Source organism: Lichenostomus cassidix, chromosome 5 (genome assembly GCF_008360975.1).
Source record: "Lichenostomus cassidix isolate B80296 chromosome 5, HeHo_3.0, whole genome shotgun sequence".
Taxonomy (NCBI): Eukaryota; Metazoa; Chordata; class Aves; order Passeriformes; family Meliphagidae; genus Lichenostomus; species Lichenostomus cassidix.
The window spans coordinates 35,970,986-35,984,969 of NC_139486.1; the positions used below are offsets into that span (position 1 = coordinate 35,970,986).

The window sequence follows — 13,984 nt, forward strand, 5'->3', positions numbered from 1 at the left end:
AAATTTGGAGATAGATTTTGGTTGTGTTTGAAATAATATTAAAATGTTATTTGAGACATTCTTTAATGAAGTAAATTGGACAAGATACGATATTTTATAATACCCATACTCATCTCAGGAGATTGAAGAATGTAAGAGGTTTTTGTGAATGAATATAAGAAGTGTGAGGGTAAGGAGAAAAACTTTGTGCTTGTTCCAGGCCTTGAGTAGATTAGCTTTTAGCTAAAAATCAAATAAGGGAGTTTGGACAGTGTAGTGAGGCTGAAAAATGCCAGAATTTCATGTATTAAATTCTCAGTATTTCAAGGTCATGAAAAAAAAAGTGAAGTAAATATGAGCTGACACCAAGTGGTTGTATTCTGTAACTCTTACCATACACACTAGTATATGGTGTGTGCTGTTGGACACACTGAAGCTGAAAGGCATTTTGCATGTGATTCAGTCCCATTATCACACTAAGCATCACACCAGAGTTATTGTTAGTCCGGGCTGCAATTAACAGCTTTGGTAACTGTAAAGGAATGGCTTTTATTTGACCTTCTGAGCATTAAATTTTTAGGACTAGCATTGCTTCATTTTCAGATGTTGAGCTAAGCCTTAGCCCTAATAGACTCAAGCTAATGGGATGACAGAACTTCAATTAAAATGTGATGTCTTGTTAGTGTTTTGCTTATATTTTGATTATCAATAATAGGAGCAAATTAGCACTTGGATAAGAATAATGATTAAAACTGCATTTAGTTTGCTCAGTAATTGTTTTTCCACAAACAGCACGCACTTCTATCAAATTTTTGGGAAAAGGAAATTAAATTATGAAAGTTGCCATTAATTTTTTTGACTAGCAGAATTCGTATAGCAGACTCAGGAGTGAAGTTGAGCCTGGACATGATCTCTAACAAATTTTCTCAGAAGTGGCTTCAAAAACATTCAAAAAATCAGCTTTTATGTGATAGGTTTTTTTACTTATATTTTTTGACTTATATTTCATTATGTACCTAAATTAAATTAATTGTGAAAGCCAGGAAGTAGGGGGTTTTATATTAAATAATTTACAAGATTTAGTTTTCTATGGAAACACGACTTTCTTTGCAAGTTTTTGTTTGTTTCTTTCTTTTATAATAGAAAATAATTTCTATAAACACATGAGCGTATAAAAATTTTTACTTTTCTGATTTTGTTTTTAAACTACTATTGTAGAATTGCCAATGCCACTCCTATCCCAGGAGATTTGCTGCGGGAAAACACAGATGAAGTATTCCCTGATGAGCAGCTCAGTGATGGAGAGAATGTTATTCCAGTTGGTGTATCACCAGAGAAGCTACCTGGATCCCCTGGGCATCAGCGTCCTCAGGAAAAAGATGTTTGGGAAGAAATGGATGCAAACAGAAACAAAATAAAACTGGGGATCTGTAAGGTACTTTCAAAGCTGCATTGTGAAGACCATCTTTGAACAGTTTCTTGTCCTCATAGTGCAATAAGATCTAATTAAAAAGGCAGTTGTACTGATACTGATTAGCCAGAATGATCTAAGAAAACGATTTATGGTAGAGTTAACACATTTCATATACTAAAACAAGCAGACAGGTTTCTGGGCCATGGGTCACTTTATTGGGTCTTTTTAATGAATAGCTTGCTGATTATTTGAGATTCTTTGTAGTTTACTCATATTCGTTTTCTTCAGACACAATCTTGATTCTTGCTCACTGAACAAAATCAAAGCAAATTTCCTGCATCTTGCATGTGTAGGAGCTAGATACTAAATGTACAAAAAAAGAGTTTAATGTTCTTCAATTGACAAATTGACAGTGTGATTTGCCATATCCATTTAACTCACTAGGTGTTTTTGTCTCCATAGGACATTGTACCTCTGTACTGACCCAGAGGTTGATTGGCTGGTCTTTAGGAAAGAATGCTGCTTTATTTTCAAAAGTGATCTCTGAGAATTTGTTCCTGTCTCCCTTACTCACAATAATAGTATTTCATACTTGGACAAATGCAGCCTGCTTCTTGATATAAAAGTACTTTTAACATGAAAAGGATCTGGTACTGAAATGCTCTTTATCTAGGAGAGCTGTCTGATTTTGAAGTTGTTACTCTTTATTTGCTAGGAAAAAATGTATTGTGGGAAAGAACAAGACATGGTGCCTGTTTTCAAATGTGCTTATTTGTTTGTTCTTTTACTGAAGATAGAGAAAGGAGATTGTTCTGGTTTAAACAAAGGCATTTTCTATTATACTTGCAGAAACTAAGGATGATCATGATTTCCCAGCTCTAAATCATGTTCAGTTGTTACTCTAAATCATGTTCAGTTGTTACTCTAAATCATGTTCAGTCATTATTAAGACAGAATGCATTTGGACTAAAACATAGTTTGAAATCACAGAAATATTTAGTAAATTTAGTGTATAACACTGCTATATGCTCCAGAGAATAAGAAAGACAGCCTGGAAGCTAACTTCTCTTTAACAAGAGCACTTGACTGTAAAGCAGACCAAAGATGCTATGAAGTGCCAGGTTTCAGACTATTACTAAAGAAAATTTCAGAGATGGGTGTGGAATGTCAGAATAAATGTAGCTGTATTACTGGGTCTTTGATACTCCTGTTCTCAGACATACCCAAAATTTTGTCTGTTGTAGGTGTGTGAAGAAGAACATATCTAAACTACCTTAACTATGGCATGAGTTTAAGGACCATTCCTAATACAAATGGCTTTTCACATTCTTAAAACTTCAGCATGTAGTGCCATGTTGTCTTCTGTTTTGCTGCTCCTAGTGATTTACATTTTGCCTTTACATTTTGCCCAGGCTGCCACAGAGGAAGAAAATAGCCATGGACCAGCGAATGGAATGCTTAATGCCCCGAGTCTGGGCTCTCCCATTCGAGTTCGCTCAGAGACCACCCTGTTAGACAGAGATGTTCCACTGGTGCGGAAGTTACGTTCAATTCACAGCTTTGAACTGGAGAAGCGAATGACGTTGGAGTCTAAGCCAGACACTGATAAGTTTCTTGAGACCTGGTAAAGAAATTTTATCCTTATGCTTAGATCTCTTAAGGATATATAATTAGGATACTGTTATCTTACCTCTGCTGCATGAAGAGCAGGAATGGAGCTGTTGAGTATGGTTATGCAAGCTACAACAAAGCATTTTTTATACTATTGCTCAGTTAATGAATTTCACTGCTTGGCAACTTCTTAAAAAATTATTATTGTTAGCATACAGTTAGAGTTGGACTTTCACACTTGGGAATTTTGTATTTCAAGACCTGATGGTGTAACCCTGGTGTTTATTAACTTTTTCTTCAGTGGTGTAATCTTGACAGTTAGTACAACTCATCCTAAATGAGAAGGTTGACAAAAGGTGCTCAGTAGAGGTAACATGAGATTAGGCTATATTGGATGAGAAGAAAGATTTACAGAAGTGGAGTGAAGAAGTTAGAAATCTACCTTCATGCAGCCGGTTTAGTCATGCCCAAAGGTGTTGCACCAATGTAAAAAAATCTTGATAGAAGACAGAAATCTTAAAATGGAATTTGAAGGTAGGGAAGAGACAGATGTATGAAAATTGATTCAATCAGTTTGCCTATGTCTAGAAAGAATAAGGGGAGAGCGACACAGTGAAATCTGACTGAAAGGCAGAGGCAGTCTGGGGATAGTAGAAGAGAGCTGGGATGATGACAGTGGCACAGTCCTTCTAAATAAGTCATAGGGAAGCTAGGAATTTGAATTTGTTTGATGAAGCAAATTATGCAAAGCATAAGTAAGGGATTGATCAAAATAATAAATAGCATTCTTCTTGAAAACGTATAATAACTGCTGCTGGAGACATGTTTCTTTTTTTCCTCTTTGAGTCTCTGCTTTGTAACAAATTAAATACAGTGGACAGTACTGAGTTTTTTCACTCAGAATTCTTCCTTTTGGTAATTATATTTACAATACAACATGATACAGTACAACTAAAATAATAATAATAATAACAACAACAATAATAACAATAATAATAATAATAATAATAATAATAATAATAATAATAGGTGTGCATTTCTAAGACGATCCATCCACTTTTACTTGATGTCAGACTTGTCTCAAATGGTGTGGATCTTTGAACCATTGTAGGGTGTTCTAAAATATGACAACAAATTTTTATATAAATCTAATTTTCTCCTACTGAAAAAACGCCAATGTAACTTGCATTATTTAATTAATTCTTAACTAATTCAGATATTAACTTCTTTTCTCTAAGTTTGGAGAAGATGCAGAAAGACTTGAAAGAGACTCCTGTTGCTGCGGTTCCTCCTTCTCAGAAAACTCCTGCACCTGGGACTGCCCGCATGGACCATGTTTGGCACTATGATGAAGAATATCTTCCAGATGCTTCAAAGCCTGCGTCAGCTAATTCTCCAGACCATGCTGATGGTGTTATGAGCAATGGATTTGTAGCTGTTAACCTAAGCTCCTGCAGGCAGGAGGTTGATTCTAAGGAATGGGTGATAATAGATAAGGAACGGGACTTGCAGGACTTCAGGACAAATGAGGCTTTAGGGCACAAAATGACTGGAAGTCCCTCAGATGAAGAGCCAGAGGTACTACAAGTTCTAGAGGAGTCCCCTCCAGAAGAGCAGTCCAGAGAGGGTGGCTGGGCAGGAAACAATGTCCATGCCAAGAACGAACCTTCAGGGGTGGAGCTTGTTCTAGACATGGAGTGTCATCCTGCTGCATCTGAACAGCTTACAGATAAATTGGAACTTCTGTCCGGGGCTGCAGGACAGCTTCTTGCTGCCACCCCTACAAGCCCTATGGAAGCTCAAGCAGAAGGAGCACTCACTCCGGTAAGAAAACCTCTTCTTTATTCAGAATTATATGAGGAAATTGTAAAGGCAGTGACTGGCATACAACAGTGTAGCAGAAATTCCGAGCTTCAGCAGGTATGGGACTTGATTCTTGAAGAATGATCTTCCATATTTTGTTGCATGACTGTTTACAGTCACCCATGGAAGTGGCTAGTTTTTCTGCAGGTATGATCCACAGAAATGGCCACATTTAACAAAGAGTTGTTGGTGTACCTGTTTATCTATATAAAGAAGCTCCTTGTGCAGTGATTCCTAATCAGTGAAGACACACATGCAAACATGTATTTGTTGTATTTGCAGTACATAAACATGAAATTACAATTGAATATGTAAAATACTGTTCTAATGTGTTTCAGGAAAAGTCTGTGTCTGAAATTAAAGAAACAGTTACTAGCTCTCACCTCACACTATGATTCCTGTAGATATTAGCTGCTGTTTGCTTTTGGAATTCACTTTGGAATTTGGAATAACTTAGCTTTTGGAATTCGCTTTGTTTCTTCTTGTTTCTTCTGAAATTTCTAGTGGTCCTTATAAAAACAACTTTTTGCCTTTTATAAAGTGTTGCTGGTTTTCACTTCTAAAATACTTCCGCAACTTCTTCTTTACTCCCTTATTTTTCATTAAGATGGCTTTGCTTTCATTGCATATTCTTGTTTTTATCTTTTTCCATCTTTTCTGAAGAATTCTCAGTTGCAAGTTTTTGAACATCTACTTTTTCTCCTCTGTCACTGTTTCTAAACAAAGATTTCTTTGCCTTTACTTAAGGAGCAAGTGAGATTAATGGTTAAGTGATTGGGAATCACCTCATGATTTTATTTCTTCCCTTTTTAAAGTAGCTGTTGTGGCATCTGTGATCTAAAGGTCAATTCTTTCAAGCTCCCTTGAGCCAAGAAACCTGGCTATATTTTTTCTTCACATATTGCCATTTTTTGTGAAAGTTACAGCCAGCTCATTAGAAAAAGAAACTTATCACCAACTACTCATATATTATTGGGTGTGGAATATCCTTTATGGTGAAAATTACCTACTCAATGTATTTAACTATAGCAGCACAGTAAAATTTCAACCACACCTATGTTTTCACAGAAAATGAAAGATCATGTCTTTCATAGAAGATTATATTTAGACATCATACTTTAAAGTATGTAGTTTATGGAAGATTAATTTTGTGTGATAGAAAATACAGAACTGTGTTAAACAGCTGGTTATTAGTTGCATGAAGGAATTTTTGATGGGTTAGAAACTTTAAAAGGTGAAAAATTAATTTAATTTTTAAGTTGTTAATTTTTTTAATGTTAAGGTCAGTTTTAGTAAAACAGAAAAGAAAGAGCAGCACTTGGTCCTGTCCAAAAAAATAATTATCAAGTGTTTTTATTTTGAAAGCCGTTAAAAAACAGCTTGTAATTTTGTATGCAAATGCACTATACAGCTGTATATTTTATACAAATAGGGCTCTTTTTGGGGAAATAGCTGTTCTACTTAAACTAAGAGTAGATATGGTACAAATAATTATGTACTACAATGCAAAGAATGGACAATATCTATATCTGAAAAGGAAGAAGCTTCAGAACATGGGAGCAGAAATGGTTGCAAACAATTAATTATAAGATGCATTGGAAGAAATACTGGCTGAAGTAGAAAGTCAGGTGAAATTATATTTTAGTTTGGCTTTGCAGGCAGATAAGTAATATTTATCATGACCTCAAAAATGGGGGAAACTAATATGGTTTATGCTGTGCTGGTAGTAGTGAGTAGTGTTGTGAGGGCAAGATGAATGGCAGGAAGGAATTTGGTGTTTCAAAGGTGAATCATCTACAACTGAAAATATAAACCGAACTGGGAATAAAGAAAATAGAAATTATTTGGCCAGATTAAGAACTGGGAACAGAGTGTGTCTATACAGTGTGTCTACTCCAACTGTGATGGCAATTTGTGGTAGCCTTCAATCTACTCCATTAGCCCTTGAAAGCCAAACAAAGCCCAAGAGGGTATTTTGGGTGAGTTTTTCTTTTTGTCCTTCATTGCTGTATTCCACTTCATAAAGGATACTTAAATATTCCTTATGATGGGTACTAGAGCCTAGTTCTTATAGCTGAGTGTTCTAGTCACTTCACTGGGAGAAAGTGTGTTATATATCTCTTCTTATGGTCATTCTCTCTGTTCAAAAATCCTGGTGACCTTAGGGAGCTGTTTGGTAGAGTCCTCTTTCTCAGAGTACTTACACACCTGAAACTGTTTTTTCAATGTGATGCTTGGCTGTGCATCAGATGTTCTTGTTCTTTAGTAATTTTTTCTAGGTAGCATCTTTCTGGCAGTAAAAATCATAGGCAAAATGTCATACTTTCTTTTCTGCTGATTTAATGATATTGCATCAGTTACTAAGAGCAGGCATGGATCCTAGAAAGTTAATTTTAGGACTATAAATTGAATGTGTGTTACTAAAAGGGGTTTAAAAGAGATGTTGAAATTATGGTAGTGTAGAAGATTAATATAATTCTTGAAATAGTTCACTCATTTCAAACAGTTTGAAACTGTAGGCCATGCCAGCATTCATGATCATCATGCTTATGAATATACCTTCCATATAGATTTCTACTGACCTGCTTCACTATCACTTTGAAGAAATTATGGTTATGCTTTTTGAGCTTATTCTGATAGGTTTGTTAAATATGCAGCAATTGCTTCCGTGGTGAATGAATAAAATAGTTTTCCCATCTTAAGTCTTAACTATTTTTTAAATTTTTTTCTTTTTACTTTGATGATTCTTCTTTGTTCTTTATTTCTTTCAGGGCTTTATTGCTCACTGTTTTAGTAAGTAGTAGCATGGATGTTTCTGTATGAGAAACTAATATTTCATACATTCACTCATAATTTTATTTTCTCCTGAAGGAAAGAAATTGCTGGTCTGCAGTTCTTCCATTTGTAGATAAATGTTCTTCCTGAAATTGTGTGTGTATGTGGACTTCCTGTAATTGTTGATAATATCACTTCTTACCTGTTATACACAGCATCAGCATTCTATTAAGAATATAAAGTTGCAGCAGTTAAAAAAGGAAACCTGAACTCAAAAAATAAGAGAGAAAAATGTGTAAGTTATTGGCTTGGGGACAAGAAGGTCTCATGCATAAAAACTTACAGTAAATTATCTATTTTGCTATCTATTATGAAAAAAATCCTGCGGGTAAGAGAAATATTTTTCATGTTATCAGTCATGGTTATCCAGCTGCAATACAGATTCTGTGTGCTACCAGCAAACACCAGTTTGATCTGGTTTGGTCATGGGCACATGGTCACATATCTGTTGAACTACTCAGAGCATGCTAAGGGTATACATGCTGACTAAATGCTTTAATAATGGCTTTATGTTGACCTTGGCTGCAGGACAGACAGTGTGTGATTTGCTCTAATATCTGCTGGTATGAAGCTAATTTGTCAAAAGAATTTGAGCTGATCTAGACTAATAGTGAATTTATACTGGAGCAGCACTTAGCATCATACAGCTCTAGTTTTCCTTCACCTGGTCCTTACAGCCTAGAGCTGGACTTTGTGTGGTGTAGAACTGCAGCCTCGTTAATTTCCTATGTTTCTATTGAATTGCAAAGAACTTCATACTGTGCATACACAATACCTTGCAACATATATTTGTCAAACAGATATTTCAGTAAGTAAATAATAATGGATTTGAAGCAATTAAACATGTAACAGCTCTTTCCATCTTTATCTTGAGTTTGTATTAAACAACGGTTTGCTTTGGTCCTACTTGGTTGACAACCCAAATTCGTGTCGATATATATGTGTGTGTGTTGTGTGTGTTATAGAAGAGGGTTTACTGTGTGAATCTATTTATTTTTATTATTTAGAAATATTGCTAAAATTGAAATTTTGTATGTCGAGGTACTAATATGTTTTATCAAAAGCTTACTCTTAAATTCTTGTTTATTTCTAAGTAATTTAATTTTTGTGTACCTTCTATTCTCATTTGCTGCTTTTATGAGATACTGGAAATATTTTTTTCCAGTTGCGAGTTAGCTATGCGTTGTGGGAACTGAAGCTTTAGTATTGACACAATTAAAAGATACCTTTTCCTTAGAAACGGAAATGCTTGCTAGATGCTCTTGCTTTCCAAAGGATATAGGTTACAATTGCAAATACTATGGTAGGAAACAAAAGGTCACCTTCATGAAGCATGAAGCTTGCAGAAAGTTTCCTTATCTCTACTCTTCATGGTTTTCTCTAATTGTAATTGGAACAAATAATTGCAAACTCTGTATGGCAATCTTATTTACAGATACTTAAATGTGTCACCATCAGATAGTTATTTAGTGCTGGAAAAGGTCTTGCAAAAAGCCAGTTGATTTCAGAGTTGTATATCAAAGCCATAGGTTTATTAGAATCATCAATAGGAAATTTAAAAATGTACTTTGTCTAAAATTAATAGTTTGGAAGACTTTACAGCTCGAATTCATTTTTCTTTCCTTTTGTCTAAATGCTTGAATTAATGTAGTTCAAGATGAAGCAATTGTTGCTTGATTTTCCAGGCCAGTGTATCCTTCTAGTTTGGTCTCATATTTGGGAAATTTCATCAAAATTGTTTAGTATTGGTGTTTAGTATTACTGATTAACCCTGTCAGGTACATTTCTTAGTATGTGCTGCTGCTGCCATGGCTGTAAAGCCTCCAATGGGTGTATATGCTGAAAATAGTGTAATTTCAGAAACATGGATGTGATGTTGTGTGGATGTGCCAAACATTTGAAAGGACCAGTCAATGATCAACTAGTCAACTATCAATGTACACAATGTCCTTGAAATAGACTGTGCTTGTTTATTAAATGTGCCATAGATTGTTACTGACCAGCTATAACAGTTGCATGGTTGGACTTAATAATCTGATTCTATTTTCCAACCTAAATGATTCTATATGATTCTAAGACTGAGTGAATGAAGAAGCCAACAAGAGAAATGATGCTCACTCTTGATTTTGATACTGGATTTTTGAAAATGGATGATGGAAAATGTGAAGATTAGACTTAAGACATCTCTTTGGTTATGAGCTTTCAGCCTGTAAGGGAGGTGTGAATATGGTTTTTAGGGGAATGCAAGACATAAACAAGAATTATTAAAATATATTCAACCTTATTTTCTTCCCCGCCATGTTGTTCTCACAGCTCAACTCATGTCATATGCTGCATTTCTCCACTCCAAGAATTTCAAGTCCCATCCTCCGCACCATGAGCCCTATAGCCTATCTATCCATCCACTTGGACCCTCTGAGGGAGGCTGCTTTCCCAAGGAGTCAGTCAGCTGAGAGCCACTCCTCTTCCTCCTGCTCAACTGGCCGGAGGCAGCTTCCTGTCATTCCCTGTGGCAACAAGTTCCCCCCTGTCATTCGCATCTCAAAAACACAACTTGAGAAGGTGAATAAGCCTTGTTGTCATAAAACTGACTGCATTGTAGCAGTCATCTGCAAAGTTTAACATTTTCAGTTGCTCTGCACTGTCTGGTAGTAGGCAGATGCTAGTCATACTGCTCTACACAGCATCCTAAAAATGTTTTGAAAGATCGAGTTGGGGAGTGAGAATGGATCTTGTTCAGGAGTAGTCAGGAGTATTCTGTGAGGTAGAGATATTGTCCCACTTAGAAGAGAGCCATATTTAAAGATCTGTTATTCAGGTTATGGTCTGGAGCACAGGGCATCTCTGGATATTCTGGAAGATAGATTCACTTTCTCAGAGATTTTCTCTTGAAAAAAGATAGGGTTACAAAGTCAAGAAAAGAAGTTCTTTCAGCTTTTTTTCAAAATAAAGTATAATGGGTTGCTGTAATCACAGTACCAGCTCAATTTCAAATTGGGAGCACATATTAAAATTTGGACTACAATAAATGATTTCAATGTGACAAAAAAGATCTAAAAGTGCTCAGATTGTTTCTTTGGAAATTAACAAACAATAAGTTGTTCCACTGCTTACAGTATATAAAATAAATATGGCAATTATCAGGGGTCACAGGTAATGAAAAATGTCATTAGAGAAAGGAGACTTTTCATAGCTGTGTATTTCTAGTTTCATTTCAATATGAAAGATGAAGGCTTGCAATCATAATTGAAGTTAAATGTAGTTTTTGTATTAGTCACAAAAATACTGAGATTTGCTAAGTAGTGTGAATTTGCATTGTTGGGTAAAGCAGTATGACATAGCATTAATGCATAAGACTAACATATCATCATCATTTTACCATTAATATTTCATTAGGATTTTTTTTGTGTGTTGCCTTTTGTTTCCAATGTATTTTTCAGTATAAGTAGTTCTATATTACAGATGGTTTTTCCTTTTTCAGTGAAGAATGCACAGGAATATTGATATTAAAAGTAATCCATCAACCTTAGTTGCTTTCAAAATTCCATAAGATCAGTGGTGAGTGATAACAAGGCAGCCTCCTGACTACATTTTAGCTGAATATTAAAAAAAATAGTTTTGTGCTCGATGTATAGAAACAAACAGTAGCTCCCCAATGTTCATTATTGTGAACTTAATGGAATACCAAAATACCACATTCTTCGTGATGGCTGACATATTGACTAGGGAAAGGGACTTAGGAGAAATTAACTCATTGGAAGTTAAGCTTCAGTATTTTTCAGCATTGGTTTGTGTCCTAGGATGCAAAATGACCAAATTTTTAATTTTTGTCTGTATAGCTACAATTTAAGTTTTCCAATCAGAATTACTACAGTGCAGTTGTATTAAGCAAACTTAGTAAAATGTGTACAATGCTCAGAGAAAGCAAGTTGGCACAGAGGGTTTTCTCTGGCTTCCTTAGTACCCAGCAAACGAATACAGCTGCAGTATTAATAGGGGCTGCAAAGTGATGTACTTTCCTGTCATGTGAAGAAGACCTGGCATTGTGCCAGGTGCTGCTACTTTGTGGAGTGAGCATTAAGCTTCTTTCCTTTTACCTGGTAAGTGCTTGACTGCTGCATTCCTTTCTGAGCTGGGATTTGAAAGTCCTAACTCTGTTGAGAATTTCCAGTTTGTCATTTCCTATGGAAACTACAAGCACGTGATTGTTTAGTTCTTTCCAACAGTGAAAGCCTCACGTACTTAATGGCTTGCTGAAGAATTCAAAAACTTTTACAAAACCTTCTCTTTTCGACAGGGTGGTAATGTTAGGTACTTAGCTAGCTAGAAGTTCCTCAGCATAAAAGATGAATATACATGTTAATGACCTAAATAACCTCCAGTTAAATATTTAAAAGAATTTTAATGTCATTTATATTAATCTGTATAAATATTTGGTACTGAATATATTTTCATGTATTTTCTGCTGTCTGCAATTTGGTTCAGCATTCATAACTAATGAATTGCAGAGGTCAGGGATCTGTACTGTTGAATTTAGTTTCATATATTAAAAAACAAGAAGTGGTACATTTGTTTCGGAAATCAAACAAAGTGAGTTTTTTTCCAGATTTTTGATGAATGAGGGTTCAGGAACTCTAACCCATCTTTGTCTATGTTGGTATCAGATAGAGGAGGTCATTAAATCTCAGTGAATTCTCTGCTCACTAGTGCAGAGGGGCTATAGGATGTAGGTCAGTCTCTATTTGTTCAGTTGAGGACTTCTGTCTTGCATTACATGTAGTATGAAAGAGAACTGGAGTGTTTTACTTCAGCTCTCCTTAGTTATTCAACTTGCAACATAAAAAAGAGTATGGCAGCATTATAGCTGACAAAGAACCAGAGTTAATTCTTTGTCTTTGAGTCTGAAGAGTGTGTCTAGAGAGCGTGTCTAGAGAGCTATTAGTATCCTTCTTATCTACAGCATGGTCAAATTGTACAGCAAACCCTCTTGAAACCTAACCTTTTTCTTTCTTTCTGAGAATTTTTCAGCCAGATGAGTTCTGTGAATTCTGCTCATTTGGAGGGCTGCATCGAGTGTTGTGTGATGTTAATGGCAAAAGTGATGTGAGTGCAGCAACTACTGGCCAGGGCTGTGTGTGAAGATACTGCTTAAGTAGTTGTAGTTCTAAATGTGTGAATGTGTCTTAGGAAACAATCAAAATGAGTGACCTCAGATTTTTATCTCTGGTTTCTCAGCTATAGTTCTATAATAAGATAGTGAACCTTCTAGCCATGGCAGCAATCTAGAATACTTCTGAAATGGCTGCTCTACAATATGATTCAGCCCTTAACAAAGGTGGATTCCAGTTTGGTCTGTCATTCAGGTGTGTTTTCTTTTTTCGATTTGCTTAATTAGGTATGTACATGGGGGCTAGTTTAAATTTAATTATTTTATGGGTATTCATTGTGTTAGGGAGGGATAATCTGTGTCTCTCAAGTTAAGCAATTAGAATTAGTTGGCACTTACACAAATAATTTCTCTTCTGTCTTAAATTTCTCAAATTTCTACCTTACTGGAACATTAAAAAATATTTTGTAGTTATATACTTATATAATTAGTTACAAAATGCTCTGAAATCTTCCAACACAAGAAGCTCTGAAAATACAAACCATCACTTTCGTATTCATATCTAAGGTGAGAAATAATGTACTGATCTGAGTTGAAAAACTTAATTTTAAGCATCTCACTGGAATTCAGGGACCTATGGAAAAGTAATTCTTGACATATTCAAGGTTTATTTAGAGAAAGATTGCATATGCCTTGTGACTGGGTTTTTATTTTAGATGTTTCAGGTTTATGAGCCAGGACTACATGAATGTTGTAAATTTTGTCTTTTTTTATGAACCAACTTTAGCAGGTTTCCCTAGTCTGCGATAGCAAGAGAATGAACATTTACTTTGGTTTTCACATTTAACAATCCCTTTTAGAATCACAAATAAACAAACAAAACCCCGAAGTGTTCTTTTAAAATTTATCAGTGGTGTTAACTTGTCATGTATGGTAGGATTGCCATAAAACCCAGCTAGTTAACACTCTGGTTTAGCATTTAAATATCATGAAGGGATGCATTTGTCCAAAATCCTCTTCTGAATTTCATTTTCAAGACATAACGCATTATCAAATAAATGTGTTCTTGAATGAAAAGAGGGAAAATACTTTCCCTGTTGAGTGAGTCTGTGTTTTTACTGCTGCCATGGTTAAAGCCATAGTTTGTCTGTAGGAAAAGGGTTCTAATTTCAGAT

At 35.4% G+C, this 13,984-nt stretch overlaps 1 protein-coding gene across 6 annotated transcripts in view; it reads left to right on the forward strand.

The window, feature by feature from the left end:
• The window catches only part of TTBK2 (tau tubulin kinase 2), an 80,915-nt gene that overhangs the window by 53,734 nt on the left and 13,197 nt on the right, over nt 1-13,984 (forward strand). For 5 of the 6 annotated variants that reach the window (XM_085062297.1, XM_085062293.1, XM_085062296.1 and 2 more), the window contains 4 exons: nt 1,198-1,414; nt 2,806-3,017; nt 4,243-4,828; nt 10,016-10,264. In XM_085062297.1, the coding sequence (XP_084918423.1) occupies nt 1,198-1,414; nt 2,806-3,017; nt 4,243-4,828; nt 10,016-10,264 (1,264 nt within the window). The remainder of the gene's footprint in view (nt 1-1,197; nt 1,415-2,805; nt 3,018-4,242; nt 4,829-10,015; nt 10,265-13,984) is intronic. The other variant, XM_085062298.1, reaches the window with a different exon arrangement.